The sequence below is a fragment of the Haliotis rubra genome, unplaced genomic scaffold (assembly GCF_003918875.1).
Source record: "Haliotis rubra isolate DU_JTF1 unplaced genomic scaffold, ASM391887v1 Scf57, whole genome shotgun sequence".
In the NCBI taxonomy this organism is placed as follows: Eukaryota; Metazoa; Mollusca; class Gastropoda; order Lepetellida; family Haliotidae; genus Haliotis; species Haliotis rubra.
This window is the reverse complement of record NW_025767268.1, coordinates 1,903,906-1,925,683: the sequence shown is the minus strand read 5'-3', so window position 1 is coordinate 1,925,683 and position 21,778 is coordinate 1,903,906. Positions and strand designations below refer to the sequence as shown.

The following is a 21,778-nucleotide window of genomic DNA, read 5'->3' as shown; positions in this document are numbered from 1 at the left end:
TAATGACATAGTTACTATTAGCTTATATTTCCGCAAGATGACTTCCTTGAATATTGACAAAAACGCTATGTTCAGCGATTGTTTACTCCTCCATGTGTATCACTCGGAAGCGATCTTGCAGAAAAAATAGCATTCTGAATCGTTCGAGTTTTTGAGATAAAGGTTCAAATGGTATGTGCGAGTGTTAACTTTCGCGATTTGGTAAGCTTGTCCTGATTGGTCAGTCGAAAAGGTTAGCTGACGCGACCTTCTGCTAGGGTTTGTTAGACTCAGTATAGCAGTGTAACGAATAATACTGAGCCTAAGTTTACTTAGACTGGAGAGAACAACTGCATAAAACAAATATGTTGAAGAAAAGAGATAAATATTGGACACCAAGTGTTAGTGCTGTCTAACGATACAGATAACAGAGATCGATCATCGATAAATATCGGAGACATAACTTTAAGCAAAAATGCAAAAAAGTGTCAAAAATTACATTTCACTGGTGAGTGGTGACATGTTTTGGCATGGATTATTAACAAAACAGCGTCCTGAACATAATTTAGAAGCAGATCAAGAATAAAGTCCTAAATCTGTATATTGTTCGAGAAAATTAAAAGTTTTTTCTATCACAAAAGTCACAATTTTGATATCGATAATCATTCAGAATATTTCCTATCGACGATATTTCCGATTATCAGTCATTGTATCCAGCCCTACCCATCAAGCAACAAATATATTGATGTCCAAGATATTTTTATGGATTAAACTTCTTTTTCAATTACTCTCACGACGTTTCGAGACCATTCCAGGTCCCTTCATTAGGTGAACTGGAATGGTCTCGAAACGTCGTGAGAGAAATTGAAAAAGAAGTTTAATCCATAAAAATATCTTGGACATCAATGTACAACTTCTAAATGCCACTGAAAGACATCAAACAAATATATTGTTTGGTTTGTATTTGCAAAAGTCGAGACCAGTATGCGTTATTATGACTTGCGTTCAGAGTGATGTTTGTAACCAATGTTGTAGTTTCTAGGTATTGGCAAGGCAAGACATTGCATACAATCCTTCAGTTAGTCTCAGATACAATCGACCAGAGCACCTGCACAGGCACCTTCAAATCAGTTACATCAAATGTCTAAACAAGTATCACCAAAGCTTAAAAAACAAAAGCGACAAAAACCGTACGAAATCGTCGGACATCTCTCCATTCCAATACAAACCACATTCAAAGGTCTAAACGGTTCCTTCAAAGCATTGGTTCATCTGCAAATCTATTCAACAGCATCATCAAAGAGATGAAACATCATCCTCTGGTCTCTGAGAACACTTTCCTCAAATCTGGAAGGCACTATTTTCAAAGTTCTTTCCTATCAGCCTCCAAGTTCTACCACAGTGGCCGCTCAATCATACCATACGTCAATCAGCCTAAAATGGTACCATCAAGGCTACGCAAGCGTTCACGTATTAGTTCTACCATCACCAAGATATTTGGAAGTTTAACAAAATGAAGAAAAGAATACATTTCAAACGCTGTTACATAACGCTGTAGGAAGTTTTCAATTACTTGGTTATCTTTACTGCAGCCTCTTCCACAAGTTCCAAGGAGAACTTCCCTGTAACGTCAGGAAGCTCCTTGGAATCGAACCCCAAACAAACAGCTCGTGCCTTCGCCCCGCGGGGAGCCTCTTTGGGACAGAGATTGAGAGTGGTGGACCAAGATTTGCCAGGCCCGATGTTCCTGAAAAATAGCAAGTCATTGCAGAGGTTTTAAGTATTCAAAGGTAGTTCTCATGGACATTTCGCATGGCAAATGTAGTCAGTAACTGGGTTGATGTTAGCATTGCGTTGTTCGATCGCTGTCGGGTTTTGAAATTAGCTATCTTTTACTATGAACATAGAAAAAGATAGATAGATCTAATCTTAGTAACTCATGATATGTCAATGGTGGGTGTAACTTCCGTCCAGAGTTTTCACCTCGTTAAATCTCATACACAATACCTATGCCACATGTGTCACAGAGTATGTCCATCACACCATCAGATGTTGCCAGTGCATCAGTTGACCTGTCGGTAAAGCCAATAACATAGAGCAGCTCTTAAGTCGGATCAGAAACCCTTACCTAATCTCCATGGTCTCCTTGGTAATGCCTACTGGGGCAAATCCTCCTGCGAGCGACACCGAGCACCCCGTCAGCGGCACCGACAGTGGGTTCTTGAAGGAAGCTTCCACTCTGATTGTATCAGAGAGGGTGCACGTCGCCGGACCCTGGTTATAGAGAAATAGTTCACCGAGTCAACAGAATGTTACACCACTTTTAACATTTTATATAATCAACAACAAACCTGCTACATACTATTCTCTCATGCACAACCAAGATAAGTTATCGGAAGATATTCAATAATTCTCTGGCCTTGATGTTTGGAGTTTCAAAATACCCAAACAGCCATGATACAGGTGTCTGATGGATAACGCATGCAGCAAGTGTCAGCAAACTGATTATGATAACTGATAATGCATTTCATATATATTCAGATATAAGATATGCATCTTTGAGTGGTATTTAGAAGTTTGAAATTATATTCTTTATGATAAAGAAGTTGTATATCCAGAGACCTCTCATCGTTGTTCATGAGATATGCAGGTGGGATTTTTATGTCACCTGAATATTGTACAAATGTTATTTTGGGATTTCAGAAGACTTCCGTGGATATCTGGGTATATTCCCACGATATCAGGGATATTTGAATATATGTTGAAATCAACTGATATCAAAGGATATCAATGGCTATCTGAGGATATCAGGAGATAGTAGAGGGTATCTGGGTATATCAAAGAATATATGTTGATATCAGGGATATCTGGGGATTTCAAGGATATCAGGGCATATCTTGGGATACATGCTACCCATAAGTTCTCATGGGGTAAACCCCATAAGTCCTGAGTTCTGCTTCTGTATTGATATAAGTCTCATGAAGGGTCAGTACCGAGAGCGTCAGGTCGGGTTTCCTCAGGCGGAAGTCCAGGTCCTTTGTAGCATTGTCCCTCTCATCCTCCCAGCAAATGACATCAGCTTTCACTTCGAAGTTGAATTCATCTTCAGGCCTCTCGCATGCTTCCTCTCTCGTTACATCTATGGTGAATTCTTTGCCTGGAAAAATATACACGGGGTTGTCAAAAGAACGAGTAAATAGATATGTAATTCAAAAGACTTGAGAGTCGACATCATCTTGATGATGTTGATTTACATACTTGGTAATAACACGATGTTGATTTACATTTTAGTGACGTTGTTCTCTGCGTCTTCCCAATCAAGAATCATGGACCCGATGAAAAATTACAGATATCCTTTACGTCCAAAACTGATGACTTGAGGAACCTGTTGTGAGGCTTATGTCATGGTCAGTGTTTGGTTTGGTCTTCCATTACCTTTGTACACGGAGCGTTGGGGTAGCCTAGTGGTTAAAGCGTCCTCTCGTCATGACGAAGACCCGGGTTCGATTCCCCACATGGGCACAATGTGTGAAGCCCATTTCTGGTATCCTCCGCCGTTATTTTACTGGAATATTGCTAAAAGCGGCGTAAAACTAAACTCACTCACTCACCTTTGTACACAATTACGACTGAACATTTACAGTTGCAGTGTACAGGTGCAAATACACACCATACACCCAAGATAGGTTTTTACAGATTATGGAGGATTAAGGATATACATACAATCACCAGCCCTCAGCTTCACATTGTCCACTGTGCTTTCAGCAGCGATCCCCGTGACGGCGTCGAAGTAGGTTTTGTACATCACCTTGAGCATCACATCGGCGGTACGTAATGATTTACTGCCAGTGTTCTTGACCTTCACCTTGCAGGTGAATGGGCTGCCTACTGTGATATCGTCAATCTCCTCAATCTCAATGTCAAGGTTGCCAGTCTGCAATGGAAAGACTGGTGTCACAGTTGCCAGACCGTGATGACCGTTCGTTGCCCAGTACTAAAATGGTTGGCCTCGTGTATCTACCATTGATTCAATTTGCTGCTTAACGAATCTGATGAAGTCTGGTTTCTTCACAATAATTTCTGTTCTACATTTGTCGCCATCTCAACAGGAAAACTGACATATTTTAGTCACTAAAACACACCCGTCATCCGGGTTAGAATTGATCTTCAGTAACCCTTGATTGTCGTAAGAGGCGACTAATGGGATCAGGTGGTCAAGCTCGCTCACATGGTAAGTACATGTCACCGTATATCCCAATTGCGTAGATCGATGCTCATGATGTTGGTCACTGGATTGCCTGGTCCAGACTCGATTATTTACAGACCGCCTCCAAATTGCCGAATATTGCTGAGTGCGGCGTAAAACAACAAACCAACCAACCACTAATACAATTATTTCGAGTATGCATGCTAAGTCTGAGATGGTTGTGGAAAAAAAACGAGTTGACAGTTAGAAATTTCCTGATGGAAGACCCAGGACTTCCCAAGCAGATATCTTTTAATTCACTATATCATGAAACATGTTTGGAAACGCTACCGGGACGGAGAATAATTTTATAATATACTCATGCCAATAATGGTTGTCACCCCCTTCAATTTTTTAATTGGAGAGGGTGTGTGGGGACGAGGGGTGTGAGGTGGGGGTGGGGGTGTGACAACCATTATTGGCATGAGTATATTCAGAACTGCGAAAGTCCAGTTTACCAAAATAAAATAGTTCCTGAGTGGGTAGGCTCGGGGAATTATTTAATTTAAGTAATTACAGCAATAGTTCCTTGCCTAAAACAAGAATAAAACCTTTTCATGATCCATGATCTCATTGTGGAGTAATATATATTCAGAACTATATACATTAGCTCCACTTTACTTTTCTTACAGCAATAGAAAACATAATGTGCCACATACGCAGGTGCGTCATACAGTAAGTATAGAATCAGGATTAAAGCTATTTCAGATGTTTGTAATTCTATGATTACTTTGTCAGTTCTTCTTAATGGTATTACAGATCTGAGTAGTCATTAAAATAACAACCATATATTTAAAAAGCACATCTTTATACAAGCAAACGATTGCAGTAGTTTCTTGCTGTGTACCTGTTGTATTATATTATTTCCCTACGATCAATAATTCACAATGATTGCTTCTAATAGTTGCTCTAGATGTAAATTGTTATATGCATCTTCTTTGAAAGGGGTTGGAGTTGTAAGAACTTGTCTCTGATCCTTTTCACTTTGTGAATCAAATATGTTTAAATTTAACCATTATCGCCTACTGTCACAGTCCTCCTCTGGACTGTCGATGGACCAGGTTTAGTCACTCAAACCACATTACTTACATCACAGACCCCCCCTGGACTGTCGATGGAATAGGTTTAGTCCACATTAATTACATCACGGACCTCCTCTGAACTGTCGATGCACTAGGTTTAGTCACTCAAACCACATTACTTACATCACAGACCTCCTCTGGACTGTCGATGCACTAGGTTTAGTCCACATTACTTACGTCACAGACCTCCTCTGACTACGTCACAGACCTCCTCTGGACTGTCGACTTACGTCACAGACCTCCTCTGGACTGTCGATGCACTAGGTTTAGTTCAAACCACATTACTTACGTCACAGACCTCTTCAGTAACAGACAGCTACTGAAGGATTGTCACTTGAAGGATTGTCGGTTTCTTTCACAGATCTCTAAACAAACAGCCAGTACGTGAAGTCACCTCAGTCACTCAAACTGTATCACCTACTTTCTCAGACTTTACCAAACCACACACTTCTAACACTCCACACACTTTAAAACCAACATTCACCCAGGCTCCCTCAAGACAGACAGCTCAGGACATTTTCACCTCTAACCACCACCATTACCACCACCTACATACACAAACACACAGACACACACAGAGGAAAAACAGAAACAAACGAACATACCACACACGCACACAACAAAGATGTACACACAAACACGCACGCACGCACGCACGCACGCACGCACGCACTCATGCACGCACGCACCACTCACCTGCGGCTGGGCAGCGGCTTTGGCCGGGTCACTGTCGTCACCGTTCATCAGACGGAACTTCCTCTCTGCAGCTCTGTAAATTTCCTTCTCCTTTACCGATCCTGAAATACACTTAATTGTCAAACCCTCTCATCTTGACATGAACACGAATGTCATTCCTGCAACGTAGGTACTCGCATCGTAAGGGTGGCGTGCCCTAGGCACGCCTAGAGATAAATTGGATAATAGGCCTTAAATGTTGTAACCTTGATCAGTCCCCCATATTTTTAAAATGGACGAAGACCTTTCAATCGTCTGATGTGCTATTGCTGGAATATTGGTGAAGCTGCATGAACCACATTCACGTGTGTTGACTGACCTAACGCAGTCGTCTGCAACAAGAACCAACGTCAGCAATTGGTTCACTGCATTAACCATCAGATACAGGAACAAAAACAAAAACAATATAGGTTTGAATGCGTTCTCGCGATCTCGCATTCTCGCACTTTTGGCATTTCTAGCTTGTTTCCAAAGGTCGAGATCGCGAGAATGCGAGATCGCGAAAATGTCCCATACAGTATTCCATAGGTTTGACTACAATGACAAAATACTTAAATGTAAATATTGGCGTACCTTCTTCGTACTTGTAGCACTTAGTGAGGTCTTCCCTCTCCATCCTGTCATCCCCAGTCATCAAGTTGCCTGTTGAAGAAGAGACGTAGGGCTTCCCTGTCGGTTTGTGGGTGCTGATGCACTTGCCGATACTGAAGCAACGACAGACATCAGTAAGTAGAAAGATAGATCGGCCAATCAACCTTCTTTACTTCTGACATAGCATGCTTGTGTTGCCGCCTCACCCAGTGCCGCCTCCCTTCTCAATCACTTACACCTTCTTTATCCACAAAACTGGGTGGTGGGGTAGCCTAGTGGTTAAAGCGTTCGCTCGTCAAGCCGAAGACCCGGGTTCGATTCCCCACATGGGTACAATGCATGAAGCCCATTTATCGTGTCCTCGCCGTGATGTTGTTGGAATATTGCTAAAAGCGGCGTAAACCTAAAGTTACAAATCCACAAAACTGTATCGTACGCGTGCTTATCGTGTACAGTTTTCCAGCGAACTACCTCCGTGTTCCTCTCATCCATTCCCTACTGTGTTACTCTCATACTCTCATACCTTACTCTGTATTCCTTTGGGGGCGGTGGTTAAAGCGTCCGCTCGTCACAATGAAGACCCGGGTTCGATTCCCCACATGGCAGAATGTATGAAGCCCATTTTTGGTAACCCCGCCGTGATATTGCTGAACTGTTACTAAAAGCGGCGTAAAATCATACTCACTCACTCACTACTGTGTACCACTGTATCCCCTTGCTGGAATAAATGCGGCGTAAAATCATACTCACTCACTCACTACTGTGTACCACTGCCAACAATCACACACCCGCGCGCACGCACACACACACGATAACCCAGTCGCCGTAGTGCCTGAAGACTCACACATTTCTATATCGCTTTGTCTCCACCAAGGCATTGAGCTGATTGCTGTTCGTCCATTCCACTTTATCGGCGTTCACCTCGGCGTAGACGAAGCTGGTGTCGTCCCCCACATCTAGGTGACCTTCTTTGACGGCAACGACAGGGGCTGGGCCACACACGTACACACCTACATACCAAGAAAGCTTATGTTAGATCTACGTCAAGAGACTTGAGCGCAGCAATAGAAACAATCGAACTGAACATAACTTGAAGGTCAAGGTCTCGAAGAATATATCAGAGAAACCTCACCATCGCTTCGTTCCTGGGGTGTGGCATCAATAACCTGCCACCCATCGTACTTCATGGCGTCTGTGTTCAGATCCGGGCGTCTCATGTAAACCTCATTCCACACGTGGAAGTTCCTGCAGGAAACATAACGAATATCAGCATTAGCCGGGTTCATGGGGCCTTTGAAAAGGGCAAAATAACACTATATGTGTACATCAAATTTGGAAAGCTTGGATTGTTCCATGAGAGATATCAATGTTAGCTGCCCAAGATATTTATAAATTTCATCAAACTGTAATGTAATATTTAATATGCAGACGTGCTTAATCTGTCTAATGCCGCTCAACAAGGCATGCAACACCACGCTACCACTGAACAACTATAATTCTTATGCTTTGAAAACCGGATATTACCTCCCAACATACGGGGTGGTGGGGAAGCTAGTGGTCGAAACGTTCGCTCGTCACCCTTCGAAGACTGGGTTTGTTTCCCAACATGGGTACAATGAGTGAAGCCCATTCCTGGTGTCCCCGCCGTGATATTGTTGGAATATTGCTAACAGCGGCGTAAAAATAAAGTCACCCACTCATCCAGACATACCATGTGGAGTCATCCCTGACTTCTTCAATCTTGCGGCCCACTTGTCTTTTGATGACGTCGATGCTGAGCCTGGCCATGTCGGTGTTGTGGGCAGAGGAGTAGTTGGTGACACTGCGGCAAGGCAGCCCAATAGCTCTACACACTATACAGAGAAGCGAAAATATTGCACTGATTTGTACCGAAAGCAAAGTGGTAATTGGCTTGTCCACTATTACATATATTGCTGAGCCTAGTATAAATTCATCCAAATGGAAACCAATATGTCCTGGTTGCTACTAAGTAACCGACCTTTGAGGGTTTTAGGACAACAAACGGAAAAGGTAGCCTTTACTGATATATTTGTGCATGTTCAAAATTCATGTGTGTCCATATTGGTAAGATTCTCCCACAAAGGACTTCTAAAATATGAACTGCAGCCACGAACATATTTTGACTGTCAACCTCATTAAGTCGTTTGATATTTTGATCTTCATTAAACAGATGTGTCACTATGATTAACCTACCAGTCGTGGTGACAGCGGAGAACACCCAGCACTGGCCGTACCGCACTGGTTTCCCTGTCTTCATATACTTCAATAGGATGTTCTCACTACCCACCCACGTGGACGGGGCAACACCCCCAGCATACTTCCCGGTCCAGTTGCCCACGAGGACCCCGTCATCGTCGGAGGAGTTAACCTGTAACCACACCACATCTTCGTATTGTACTCGGAGAATATTTAAATCAGTACATGAATATTTAAATAAGTATACATAACAGTTTCCGAGGCCATAAAGTCTCTGAGCTGGTTGTATAATGACTGTCAAAGATGTATGGCATCAATGACACTGTTGTAAAACTCACAATCTGGGCAATCTTCCTGCAGACTTTGACTGGGCTGGCCATGGCTGGAGTGGCCTGGAATCCGTATGATTTCCTCACAAGGTGAAGAGCAGCGTCCAATATGCCATAGCTGAACTGAAACATAGGAATAAGAATAGATGGGTAACCATTAATTGATCACTGAAACGTGGAAAAACGACTCTCATGTGGAATAAATGGGTTTTATTGTTCCTGTTATTGTATGTTAATACACGTCTTCATGGATAACTGGGGCGGTGGGGGTAGCCTAATGGTTGAGGCGTTCGCTCGTCACCGGGTTCGATTCCCCACATGGATACAATGTGTGAAGTCCATTTCTAGTGTCCCCGCCGTGACATATTTCGGCGTAAAACCCTCACACTCTTTTTGTACTGATTGTATGACATTGTAAAACTTAAATTCTAATTCAACGTAGTATGTAACACGAGTTATGATTGGTCAATGCTATAAATTTCCGACCGTATAATCATATACGGTCGCAATTTGAAAACCGATTCACCAAAACCTTTGAATGTATCCCTACACTATTGGGGTACCGCTGCTTTGCAGGACATTGTCATTCGAAGAAGCTCTAGGTTAATTAACTCCCCTTTCCAGCTAAAATGGGTGGAATCTGTGTTAAAAAAGACAAAACAGTATCATAAATTTAATTTTAAGTTCAAACAAGTTACTCGCAACGGGCTGTTGACCCAACACTGTTAGATCATGAAACAAGGTTTATGACGTCATTATGGAACGTGAAGTCACCTACTGTGACGTCATTTGACAACAGAACTGATAATGGCCCGTAGTTGAGGAATCAGCAGGCCGCTCATTTCTGTAACTAGAGGGCGGTTACATCATAATTCCGTCCATTTTATCTATAATACTATGATCTATTCATCATTGTCAGATTTAGTCTGTGTGCACATAATAAACGTGTGTAGTTTGAAAAGGGAACTACTTTTTCTGGCGATGGTGTAAGTTCAAGGAGTGATCTGATTAACCTTTGACCTAGGGGAACTTTGACCTGGTTTAAATAATGAATTTCTTTCACAAGAAAACAGCGTAAAACGAGTTGAATTAGAATGGGGATACCTGTACTGTGTTTGACGAATTTGGGACGTATACCGGTGGTTATATAGCCGCAAATTTAACGCTTGCGCGTAGCCGATATAACGTTAAATTTGAGGCTATATAATCACCGGTATACGTCCCCAATTCGTCAAACACAGTACAGTTATCCCCTAACTACAAACTTTCCAAGGGCAAGAACGGGTGGGTAATGTAATGGGCATCACAGAGTCGGGACAATGAGACTGAACTGAAACATTGCAGTCGAAAGCATGAGCTTACAGACATGAAGTAGTTAGACATGAAACTATTACCTTAACTGACCGGTTGAAACTGTGGATGGGCTCTCTTACCATTACATATATATACTGAGAGAAACAAATAAAGGAACACAGGAACATTCAAGCGTTCCTTTAATATTTTACAGTTTTCATCACCAACCTGAATAGCGCTGTGGGAGGAAATCTGGGAATAAATTGTGGAACACTGCCTTGAGTGAGTGAGTGAGTATGGTTTTACGCCGCTTTTAGCAATATTCCAGCAATATCACGACTCATAAAGTCAATCACCGGGTTGTCTGGTCCATACTGGAATATTTACAGACCACCGTCATACAATCCCGAGTGTGGCGTTAAAGAACAACCAAACAAGCCTGGTTTAACTCTACCCTGACATGCAGCTCCCTTTACCTGGTTGTAGGCCCAGGCTGACACCCCGACCTTGCTGTAGGTGCCGTAGTACTGAGTGCCGTTGTCGTTGAGGACCGTCTCTGTCCTCCACACGTCGTCCTCCATGTACACCCAGTCCTCTGTTAGAATCCACACAAAACCATTAATTGCACTTTGAAACATTAACTTCATATTTAACCTTCGTTTCAAGACAGAAGCAGTTTGTCGATATACGTTGTGAAACGGAAGGTTGACCAATATCGATACAAAGTTTTGGAAGTTTCGAGTTTAATCTTTGATATAGATCTTTTCGTCCTTTTTAATTAACTTCAAATATTGTGTTATTCTGCCTAGATGTTCATTGAAAGGGCGTTTGTCTACGTACACGATATCACACTCATTGTAGTTGTATTTGTAATCTAGTTTCTTCTGCAATTAGAGTTGTACCGCACAGCTCTTCGTTTCGCTGAAAGGGAGCGATTGGTATTTATCTTTGCTCTCATCTTGTAAACATAGGGCGCGGTGGGCGAGCTGGCTAAGGCGCCAGGCTAGTGATCCAGCGAGGTTGAGGTGTCGGGATCGAGCCCACATGTGACCGGGTGTAAAAACCTAGGCGTCAACTTTGTGTGCAGACTCTTTCACTGTTGTCACAACCCCTAGTGTACAGTACACAACCCTGTGCACTTTAAAGAACCCACGAATCCTAGTTGCGGGTACAGCAACGTGCAGTGAACATGGACAAATTACTGCGACTATGTGTCCCAGTCCACCCAGCTGTGAATGGGTACATCGTTAGGATGAGAAAGCCACAATAACTCGGTGCGCCTTGTGGCTGCAAGAGTTTTATACTCCCCAGGGTGTTGAGATTGACAATACGATGTGCCGTTGAGATTGACATCCAATTGTCGAGGAAAAAAATACCAGCGCCTTGAGCATGCACTAGTGCGTGGATATGTGTGCTATATAAATATCCTATAATGATAATAATAATAATAAAAATAAACATTCAGGGGCCTTTATAAAGATTCTTAGAATTTTCTTAGTTTTGGTCTTAGAATTCCTAAAATCTACATGCAATGAAAACCGCCTTTGGGGTTACTGTGACAGAATATTACACTGACTGAGTGAGTTTAGCTTTACGCCGCTTTTAGCAATATTCCAGCAATATCACGGCGGGCAGAATATTACAAAAGATACCGGGTGCCTGTGTTGCCGCCGCGCATTAGAACACAAACAGAAGCGCATACAAAAAAAGCTGTAAAAGACCATTCCGAAAACACAATGAGTAACCCAAATAACTCGTCTGTAAATAAATCCCGGATTTTGAATTGTGAACAATATTTTTCCTCTTAAAACCAGAAATTGCAACGGTTTTGCATCTTGGAGAACCTAACAAATACAAGGCTGAAGCATGAGTCCATGGTAGCTGTATTCAGACTCGTGTCTGACATGACACTGCCATCTGTGAACTCATGGTTCCCCTATTGGCAGCAGAAGGAAGCTGATGTTCTCACCTTTGCACCATGGATTGAATATTATGTCAATGGCGTCCGCTGTGTGGTCGTACTGCCAGACAATGTTCTTGCCGTCCTTGACGTCCACGATAGTTTGGACAGCGAATTCCCACTCGCCGATGGGCACAGTTGCCGGAACGAAGACGGACAGTGTGAGGGAGTTGCCCTTCTGACCGATGACCGTCGCACCCCAGCACTTCGGCTTGTACTTGGTGGCCCCAGTTTCGTCCACCCTGAAGGATGCATTCAAACTTTTGTTGGGTTTGTAGTCGTCACCTGCAAATTGTGTAATGCATATTTATTTTGAGGTTAGAAAATACACCCAAGGCAAAACTACACATTGGTAATTACTAACACCATTGGATCATTATTCTAATTGGTGGTTAATAGAAACATTAATCCGTAGTACTAACACTCTTGTCAGTATTGGTTTTATTAGGCACATATTCTAACGTAGCTTACCCAAATTAAACATCAACGTGATATCATTCTGCTTGATGTCATACGGCCTGTCGAAGGTGATGGTCATCTTGAAATCTTGACCTCTACGAAGAACAAGCTCTGCGTCTCTGCCTTCAGTTCCCTTCGCGCATGCGTACATATCAGTGTGATGCGCCTTGGCATTGTCGGCGTAGTGAAGGTCGACCCCAGTTACGTGCAGTTTTGTTGCCAGCTCTTCTTCTTTTACATCTGGCTCCTCTGGTATTGTCTCTTCTGGAAATAAGGATCCGATCACACACAGTTTTAGCAATTTTACGTAGCAGTTTGAATGATGTAGCGACAAGCTAGTTGAAAACACATGTTTGAATATCCCGAAAGAAATTAAACGATAGTTCTTGCGGTTACTCTGTCTGGTGCTTGCAAGGCATAGAGGATGGGTTAGGACACATCACACACACACAAACACACGCACGCTCGCACGCACGCACCACCATCACGACCCAGCATCAACAGGTGTTTGTGTGGAGAGTAATCGTAAGTACTGTACCACGTTTATTCACATGTTATCATCAAATTACATCAGCTGGAATGAGACAGAGTGAACCCAGCCTGCCAGACTTCATGACCTAGTACAGTTCCCCTGTGTCTCAGGGAACACAATGAAACAATACTGACCAATTTTGTCTTGGTGGAATCACAAAGGAGGACACTATTTTACGCGGGAACCTAATGGATCATCATATAGATAAAGGGTCATTGTCGTAACCAGTGTGCAAAATAGTCTCCAAATCTTGCTAGCCAATCTCGCTGGCTATGCCTGAAAGTTGAATGTCGACACGGGTTTCACCATTTGATTAGTGACAGGAAAGTGATTCTTGGAACCTACATTGCCCTTAACGACTTTCACAAGAATGAAGGACATGGTTCTTTGGATCCCTGCACTTGGCATTGATTGATTGATTGATTGATTGACCGATCGATCGATTGATTGTAAATATTCGAATCTGGACCAGACAATCCAACGATCAACAGCACGAGCATCGAGATACGATGACATGAGTCAACCAAGTCAGTGAGCCTGACCACCCGATCCCGTTAGTCGCCTCTGTAGTAAGAGGGTTGCTGAAGATTAGTTCTAACCCGGATCTTCATGGGTGAGATGAGATGACGCACCAGGGCATCTTCATATTCCACCTGATCCCATAAGTCGCCTCTTACGACAAGCATGGGTTACTGAAGACCAATTCTTACCCACATCTTCATGGGTCCACTTACTACAGGACAGGAATGGTGTCCTGGAATACACTCACGAGTAACTAGGATTCGAACGATTAAACTAACTTTTCTTAACACTGATATAATACTATAATACAGCACTAAAAATGAGGCGTTATGAAATACGCTTATTGGTAAACAATTGCAAACTTTGCTGAAAATATTTTGTTGCCGTAAATCGAAATATTTCTGACATTGTGTTAGGTGACAACATGTGATGATTTGTGATGTCTCAGGATATATTGTGACAGGTGTTACCTTGCTGCTGCGTGGCTTGCTCCCAGTCGGGCCCTACAGTTGGTATTTCACATTCTTCTATTGGTGGGCGTGGCGACGGGCCTTGCGGTCGTGAACCCGGTGGCCCTGGGCGTGTTGACGGGCGTGGCCTCGGAAACAGTTGGTTAAAAAAAATTACCGATTCCAGGTCGAAAGAACCTTTCGTCACATTCTGAAGGGCGTGGTCGAGAGTTGGGGCTGCAATATGAGGGCACCCGCCTGGAACCAATGCATCGACGTCGTCCGCCTCCTCGGTTGCGACCGCCCCTCCCCCTGAACCTGCCCATGCCGCCCCTGCGACACCTGAAAATAATCCGTTAAAATTAAAACCATTCAAACTATCTTCACAAACGTTTCATGAGCACTATAATCCATATTCATGCATTTAGAAGCGACTGTTTTATTCATTCAACATTTTGTGTAAATTGCCACCAAGTTAGTGACAATGTCTCGGGGCCAAAATATCCATCAGCAGGCAATCGACTTCATGTAAATAGAAACGACTGTTTTGTTTATTCAACACTACTGTGTAAATTGCTACCAAGTTAGTGATTATGTCTCGGGGACGAATTATCCATCAGCAGGCAATCGACTTGGTTCATGTAAATAGAAACGACTGTTTTGTTCATTCAAAGCCTGTTTGAGAATTGGAATGAACTTTCAGAAAGAATACAATCATTTAACAGACCATTCGGGAATTTAGATCCATACTTGTTTAACCAGTTGAAGGGTCTCTGGTATCTTGAACTTGTTTAAGCACAAAAGATTTTTTGAAAAGATAAATTAGTGTATCAGTGAGTCATCCTACATAAAATAGATTGGTATATGAAGATGCCCTGGTACGTCATCTCATCTCACCCATGAAGATCCGGGTTAGAACTAATCTTCAGCAACCCTCTTACTACAGAGGCGACTAACGGGATCGGGTGGTCAGGCTCGCTGACTTGGTTGACCCATGTCATCATATCCCAATTACGTAGATCGATGCTCAGGCAGTTGATCACTTGATTGTCTGCTCCAGACTCGATTTTTACATTACACCGACAATTAGCTGAAATATTGCTGATTTCTGCGATGTCAGCGCCTTGAGCATGTACTAGTTGCGTGGATATATGTGCTATATCAATATCCTATGATAAAAATAATATTTAAAAAAGTAAACTCAGTGACTTACTCACAGACTCAGCTCAGTTCTGTTATTTCACTCAAGTGTGTGTAGGTTACCCTATTCTAGATACCCGGAGAGCGGAAGGTCGCGGTTCGAGCCCCGGCCGCGTCATATCAAAAGACGTTAAAATATGGTACGTGTTGGTCCCTGCCTGGCGCTCGGCATTAATGGGTATAACAAGGACTGGTCGGCTCGAGTCAGTATAATGTGTCTGAGTGGGGTGTTCATGCTTAACTGCGGCATGGTACCTCAGTGAGCTAGCACTATAAAACCAGCTTAAGACTGGGCTAGTACAAGCAGCCGCACATACACATACACACGCATGCATGTCGTCATATGAGCGAAATATTCTTAAGTGCGACGTTGAACCCCATTTTCACCTCACCTCACCTCACCTCACCTCACCTCACCTATTCTAGATATGTGATAGATGTATGCACAATGATCGTTGGCCAGTGTAAGTATTCGAACTTGGGATTCGATTAGGATGACTATTTCAATTCCCCAAAACTGAATTATTAGCAAACGATATACGACTCATCTACACACAACCATCTCAAAAGGGTAGACAGAACGAACAGTTAAATGCTAAAGATTCACATATTCCTACCTGGGATTGCGTGGGTTACCGAATCGGAAGAAAAAGCCCATTGTAAGATCGTTGCGATCACCTTCTAGCTGAGGCTGTGCAGAAAGTCTTCAACACTGAAGGCCTTTCAGATTGCCTTGAAAGGAAAAGGAATTCATGTAAATCTTGGTTAGACGGTGTTAGTAGAAGAATGAAGTATGAAGCGGGATTATTTTAGAGAACGAGATAATATTCCATGGAAAAGAATGCGGAAGATGAAGAGGAAACACACAGTTGGTTATCGTTCATGCCAATACTTACCAGACCCAAGAAGTACAGCATATGACAGAATCATCGTATATATAGGGATCATTCTTCATACATATATGTATTATGCTGGGCACGTGTTTTATAGCTAATAAGACACCTCTCTGTGTGATATCCAGTTCGTTATGTAAACATTACGTGAATGGTGATACAGCATGCAGATATCACGTCAGTGGAAAAGATTAGCCAGTCCTGACTACCCTCGGAATGCTAGGGTGGACAGATGTAGTGTAATACTCGCCTACATATCGGAGCTCCTCTATGAATCATGCAACAAACCTTCTGTGACAGCCACGGCAGTGTTCCTGTAGCGGCGGACTTTGGTCTTTGCATTTCGCGGCATTTTGAGTCAGCTGTTTTCATCCTGATTTGCAACATTCAGTTGGTTGGTTTGGTTGTTGTGTCCACGTAACACTCATATCCACGTAACACGCATATCCACGTAACACGCATATCCACGTAACACGCATATCCACGTAACACACATATCCACGCAACTAGTACATGGTCAAGGCGCTGAAATCGCAGAAATCAGCAATATTCAAGCTTTATGGCGGCGGTCTGTAAATAATCGAGTCTGGACCAGACAATCAACAGCATGAACATCGATCTACGCAATTAGGATACGATGACATGTGTCAAGCAAGTCAACGTACCAGACCACCCGATCCCTTTAGTCGTTAGTCGCCTCTTACGACGAGTATGGGCTACTGAAGACCAATTCTAACACATTCAGGGCCTCAGGGAGACTTTCAAAACGTTTTATGGTGGAATGCGGGTGGGCGTTATAGCATTTGGTACATTGGTGACGAAAGTATTGTCCGGATCAGCTTTGGTTTATGTCGTGCTGTTGTTGTTTTTTCGGGTGATGAGTTTACTTGCCTTTGCAAGTGAGTGAGTGAGTATGGTTTTACGCTGCTATTAGCAATATTCCAGCAATATCACGGCGGGGGACACCAGAAATGCGCTTTGCACATCGTACCCATGTGGGAAATCGAACCCAGGTCATCGCCGTGACGAGCAAACGCTTTAACCACTACGCTACCCCACCACCCTTTGCAAGTGTTTGTGTCGGGTAGACTGGCGAGGCGGGGTGTGCTCCATTTTTCGCGAAGGTGGTATCATTACTGCTTGATAGTGATTCAACTCATGTACATTTTATAGGCGGAATCCAAAAGCCGACTCTGTGGTTCAGACATTTCAAAAGGATGTGGAACGCGTTTCTTATTTCTCATTGATAAGAATCTTTCAATTCAAAATAATTTAGTGTTGGTTGAAACCATCCAAATTGTGTGTAGATCCCACAGAGCGTGTATAGAAAGTTGGGGTTTTTTCCTCTATTTTTATTTAAATAATTCTCGTTTGTTTTGCTTGTTCTGTATTGTATTCTCACAGCTGAGTATAAAGCCTTGCTGAGTCAGCGGTCGTGTCAGAGACAGGCACACATGCTGGTATGCACGAAGACAACACACAACTGTGACTAGGTGCACATAATGCATGATGTGATAGTTATCCGGCAGTGCATAATGTCACTCTGTAGTCTGTCGGGAACAGGTTGACATGTACCACTGGTGTCTAGGGTTCAAGAATCAGGGGATGTGGAGACTGTTTAATATGGATGGGGAAAGGGCAGGATAACTGCTTGAGATAAGGCAGGATAACTGCTTTACAGGGAGGGGATAGGGGACGATAATTGTTTAATAGGGATGGGGAAAGGGAGGATAACTGCTTGAGATAAGGCAGGATAACTGCTTAACAGGGAGGGGATAGGGGACGATAATTGTTTAATAGGGAGGGTCAAGGGCAGGATAACTGCTTGAGATAAGGCAGGATAACTGCTTAACGGGGAGGGGATAGGGGACGATAATTGTTTAATAGGGAGGGGAAAGGGCAGGATAACTGCTTGAGATAAGGCAGGATAACTGCTTAACAGGGAGGGGATAGGGGACGATAATTGTTTAATAGGGAGGGGGAAGGGCAGGATAACTGCTTGAGATAGGGCAGGATAACTGCTTAACAGGGAGGGGATAGGGGACGATAATTGTTTAATAAGGAGGGGAAAGGGCAGGATAACTGCTTGAGATAAGGCAGGATAACTGCTTAACAGGGAGGGGATAGGGGACGATAATTGTTTAATAGGGATGGGGAAGGGCAGGATAACTGCTTGAGATAAGGCAAGATAACTGCTTAAACAGGGAGGGATAGGGGACGATAATTGTTTAATAGGGAGGAAAAGGGCAGGATAACTGCTTGAGATAAGGCAAGATAACTGCTTAACAGGGAGGGATAGGGGACGATAATTGTTTAATAGGGATGGGGAAGGGCAGGATAACTGCTTGAGATAAGGCAAGATAACTGCTTAACAGGGAGGGATAGGGGACGATAATTGTTTAATAGGGATGGGAAAAGGGCAGGATAACTGCTTGAGATAAGGCAAGATAACTGCTTAACAGGGAGGGATAGGGACGATAATTGTTTAATAGGGATGGGGAAAGGGCAGGATAACTGCTTGAGATAAGGCAAGATAACTGCTTAACAGGGGAGGGATAGGGACGATAATTGTTTAATAGGGATGGGGAAAGGGCAGGATAACTGCTTGAGATAAGGCAAGATAACTGCTTAACAGGGAGGGATAGGGGACGATAATTGTTTAATAGGGATGGGAAGGGCAGGATAACTGCTTGAGATAAGGCAGGATAACTGCTTAACAGGGAGGGATAGGGGACGATAATTGTTTAATAGGGATGGGGAAGGGCAGGATAACTGCTTGAGATAAGGCAAGATAACTGCTTAACAGGGAGGGATAGGGGACGATAATTGTTTAATAGGGATGGGGAAGGGCAGGATAACTGCTTGAGATAAGGCAAGATAACTGCTTAACAGGGAGGGATAGGGGACGATAATTGTTTAATAGGGATGAGGGAAAGGGCAGGATAACTGCTTGAGATAAGGCAAGATAACTGCTTAACAGGGAGGGGATAGGGGACGATAATTGTTTAATAGGGAGGGGAAGGGAGGATAACTGCTTGAGATAAGGCAAGATAACTGCTTAACAGGGAGGGGATAGGGGACGATAATTGTTTAATAGGGAGGGGAAGGGAGGATAACTGCTTGAGATAAGGCAAGATAACTAATTAACAGGGAGGGGATAGGGGACGATAATTGTTTAATAGGGAGGGGAAAGGGAGGATAACTGCTTGAGATAAGGCTGGATAACTGCTTTATGGGGAGGGGATAAGAAACTCCCCAATGCCTCCCGAAGGAGGATTAGCTACTAGTATTTTACAAAGGAGAACGAACCATCTTTGATGTCAATGTGCGTCGGTGGGTTAGCTTAGTGGTGAAAGCGTCCACTCGTCACAGCGAAGACCCGGGTTCGGTTCTCCACATGGGTAAAGCCCATTACTTTTGTCCCCCGCCATAATATTGCTGGAATATTGCTAAAAGCGGCGTAGAACTAAACTCACTCCTCACTAATATCGATGTCATGACTAGGCTCATTTTCAGACCATACTGGTAGGAAGGATTTCGGACCAGTGGGCAGCTGAAGACAGGGACGGTACATGCGGCTACTTTACAAGAAAACACCTGAATATATTAACAAACGTTATTTTTGCTATGGCAAAACTAACTTTAAAAAAGAAAATATTGTATTCTGGATGTGTTGAGTTATAACGACTTTGTTTAGTGTTTGTTCACGTGACTCAATGTTCATGTTAGTTACTCATATGCTTAATACTCCCTGAAACATATTAAGGACAATGGTTATCATGCCACCAGCATTGGATTCGAACACCGGACCACTGGCATAACATGGAGCATGGAGATGAGCTGCATGGTGACGATTTCTAATCCCTCTGCAGTTTTCCAGCATGCCAATAGCCCCTAGACGCTCCACATGCTGCTGACACATACGAACAATTATTTTAAATCAAGTAAACAACAACAATCAGATAGGAAGAAATAATTAACAGTGATTAATGGACGTTCCTTGAAATTTCCAAAGTCCAGATTGACACCCTGCTACTGATTGAAAAGTTATTAGATGTATTATATTGTTCAGACTATGCGATGTTTGTCGGCAAGACATATTTGTGTACTAACGCTTTGTCTAGTGGTTAAAGTGATGGAAGGCCCGGGTTCGATTCCCAACATGGATACAATGTGTGTGAAGCCCATTTCCGGTGTCCCCAGCCTTGATATTGCTGTAATATTGCTAAAAGCGGCGTAAAACCTTATTCACTCACTATTGTTCATGACCCCAACGTTTTGTGAAGAGTAAAGATTTGGTTTCCCCTTGAACAGAACATGTCCTTGTATTGCAATCGACATGTGATGGTTGAGACAAAACTGCAGACGGTTTGCTATTTTTATTCATAGACATACTGTAGACGACAGTATCATGACGGATTATGGATGAGAAATACCTCTCACCAAATCATATGGCGGATGGTGTTTCTAATCACATGAATGAAAAGCAGTTGAAAGAAACTGTGCATGAAAAAATATCGGAAAAATAAATAAAGGTTTACATTAATTTTTTTCCAAAAAGTTTGGAAAAGTGACATGTCAAATAAAGTCACAAATAAGGCCAATGTGATAACTGAGGAAGAAATATCCCCAAATCATATATTATGTGCTTTCGGCTTGACTCTAAAACCTGTAGACTGTACGGAGGAATTAAAAATCGGGACAAGGAGAGATACATTGCTGCGTCCAGCGAATATACCACCAAATCCTTGTCCTGTATTAACCATAATTCTTAATACTATCGAGGAAGGTAGTTTTCTATATAATCACAGAATGTATTTGAGAAAAGAGGAATTATTAACGTGGGTTCTCACAATTTAAAGAAGCAGTTTTAATGATTACAATCTCACACACCAACCTTCAGAGAGCACATACCTATCCCACGTCAGAAGCCAAAACAAAACCTTCATTCCTTTAACAACGGGGCATTTGTTAACACACGTGGTGAGCAAAGATACAGATATATATCGTCAGAGGTTAGGAACAATTTCAAAAATGAAAGCCAATGTCATTTGATGTTTACTGAGAAAACAATATGTGAAATGCTAGATTTGCTGATTGATAGCATCTTTGTAACATTTGTGGACAAAGCATTTAGACATGAAATAGGCATGCCCATGGGCCCCTAATGTGCTCCCCTCCATCCGGACCGGTTTCGGGATGCATTAGGAATCAACTCCAGCCTTTGGTGTTTACATTGCACAACTTTGGATGTACAATTGAATATGCTCTTTTCATCAGGATTTCAAAGG

The 21,778-nt window shown here is 42.8% G+C and overlaps 1 protein-coding gene across 2 annotated transcripts; it reads right to left on the bottom strand.

Annotated features, from left to right (window-relative positions):
• Positions 1 to 275: 275 nt before the first annotated feature.
• LOC124254324 (annulin-like) lies at positions 276 to 16,321 on the bottom strand. Of its 2 annotated transcripts, XR_006892455.1 has the most exons (17): positions 16,212 to 16,321; positions 14,416 to 14,736; positions 12,904 to 13,155; positions 12,442 to 12,717; positions 10,949 to 11,067; positions 9,189 to 9,302; positions 8,848 to 9,022; positions 8,345 to 8,486; positions 7,766 to 7,878; positions 7,478 to 7,643; positions 6,616 to 6,746; positions 6,004 to 6,104; positions 3,703 to 3,913; positions 2,973 to 3,136; positions 2,108 to 2,253; positions 1,130 to 1,726; positions 276 to 316 (listed from the first exon to the last, which is right to left on the bottom strand). XR_006892455.1 is itself a non-coding variant. In XM_046688248.1 (16 exons), the coding sequence occupies exons 3-16, from the start codon at positions 13,040 to 13,042 to the stop codon at positions 1,549 to 1,551; spliced, it is 2,175 nt and encodes a 724-aa protein (XP_046544204.1). In that variant the 5' UTR covers positions 13,043 to 13,155; positions 14,416 to 14,736; positions 16,212 to 16,321; the 3' UTR covers positions 928 to 1,548. The 2 variants fall into 2 exon arrangements, 1 of the variants encoding a protein (XP_046544204.1); XM_046688248.1 differs by lacking the exon at positions 276 to 316 and having other exon boundaries at positions 928 to 1,726.
• Between the last annotated feature and the right edge of the window lie 5,457 nt (positions 16,322 to 21,778).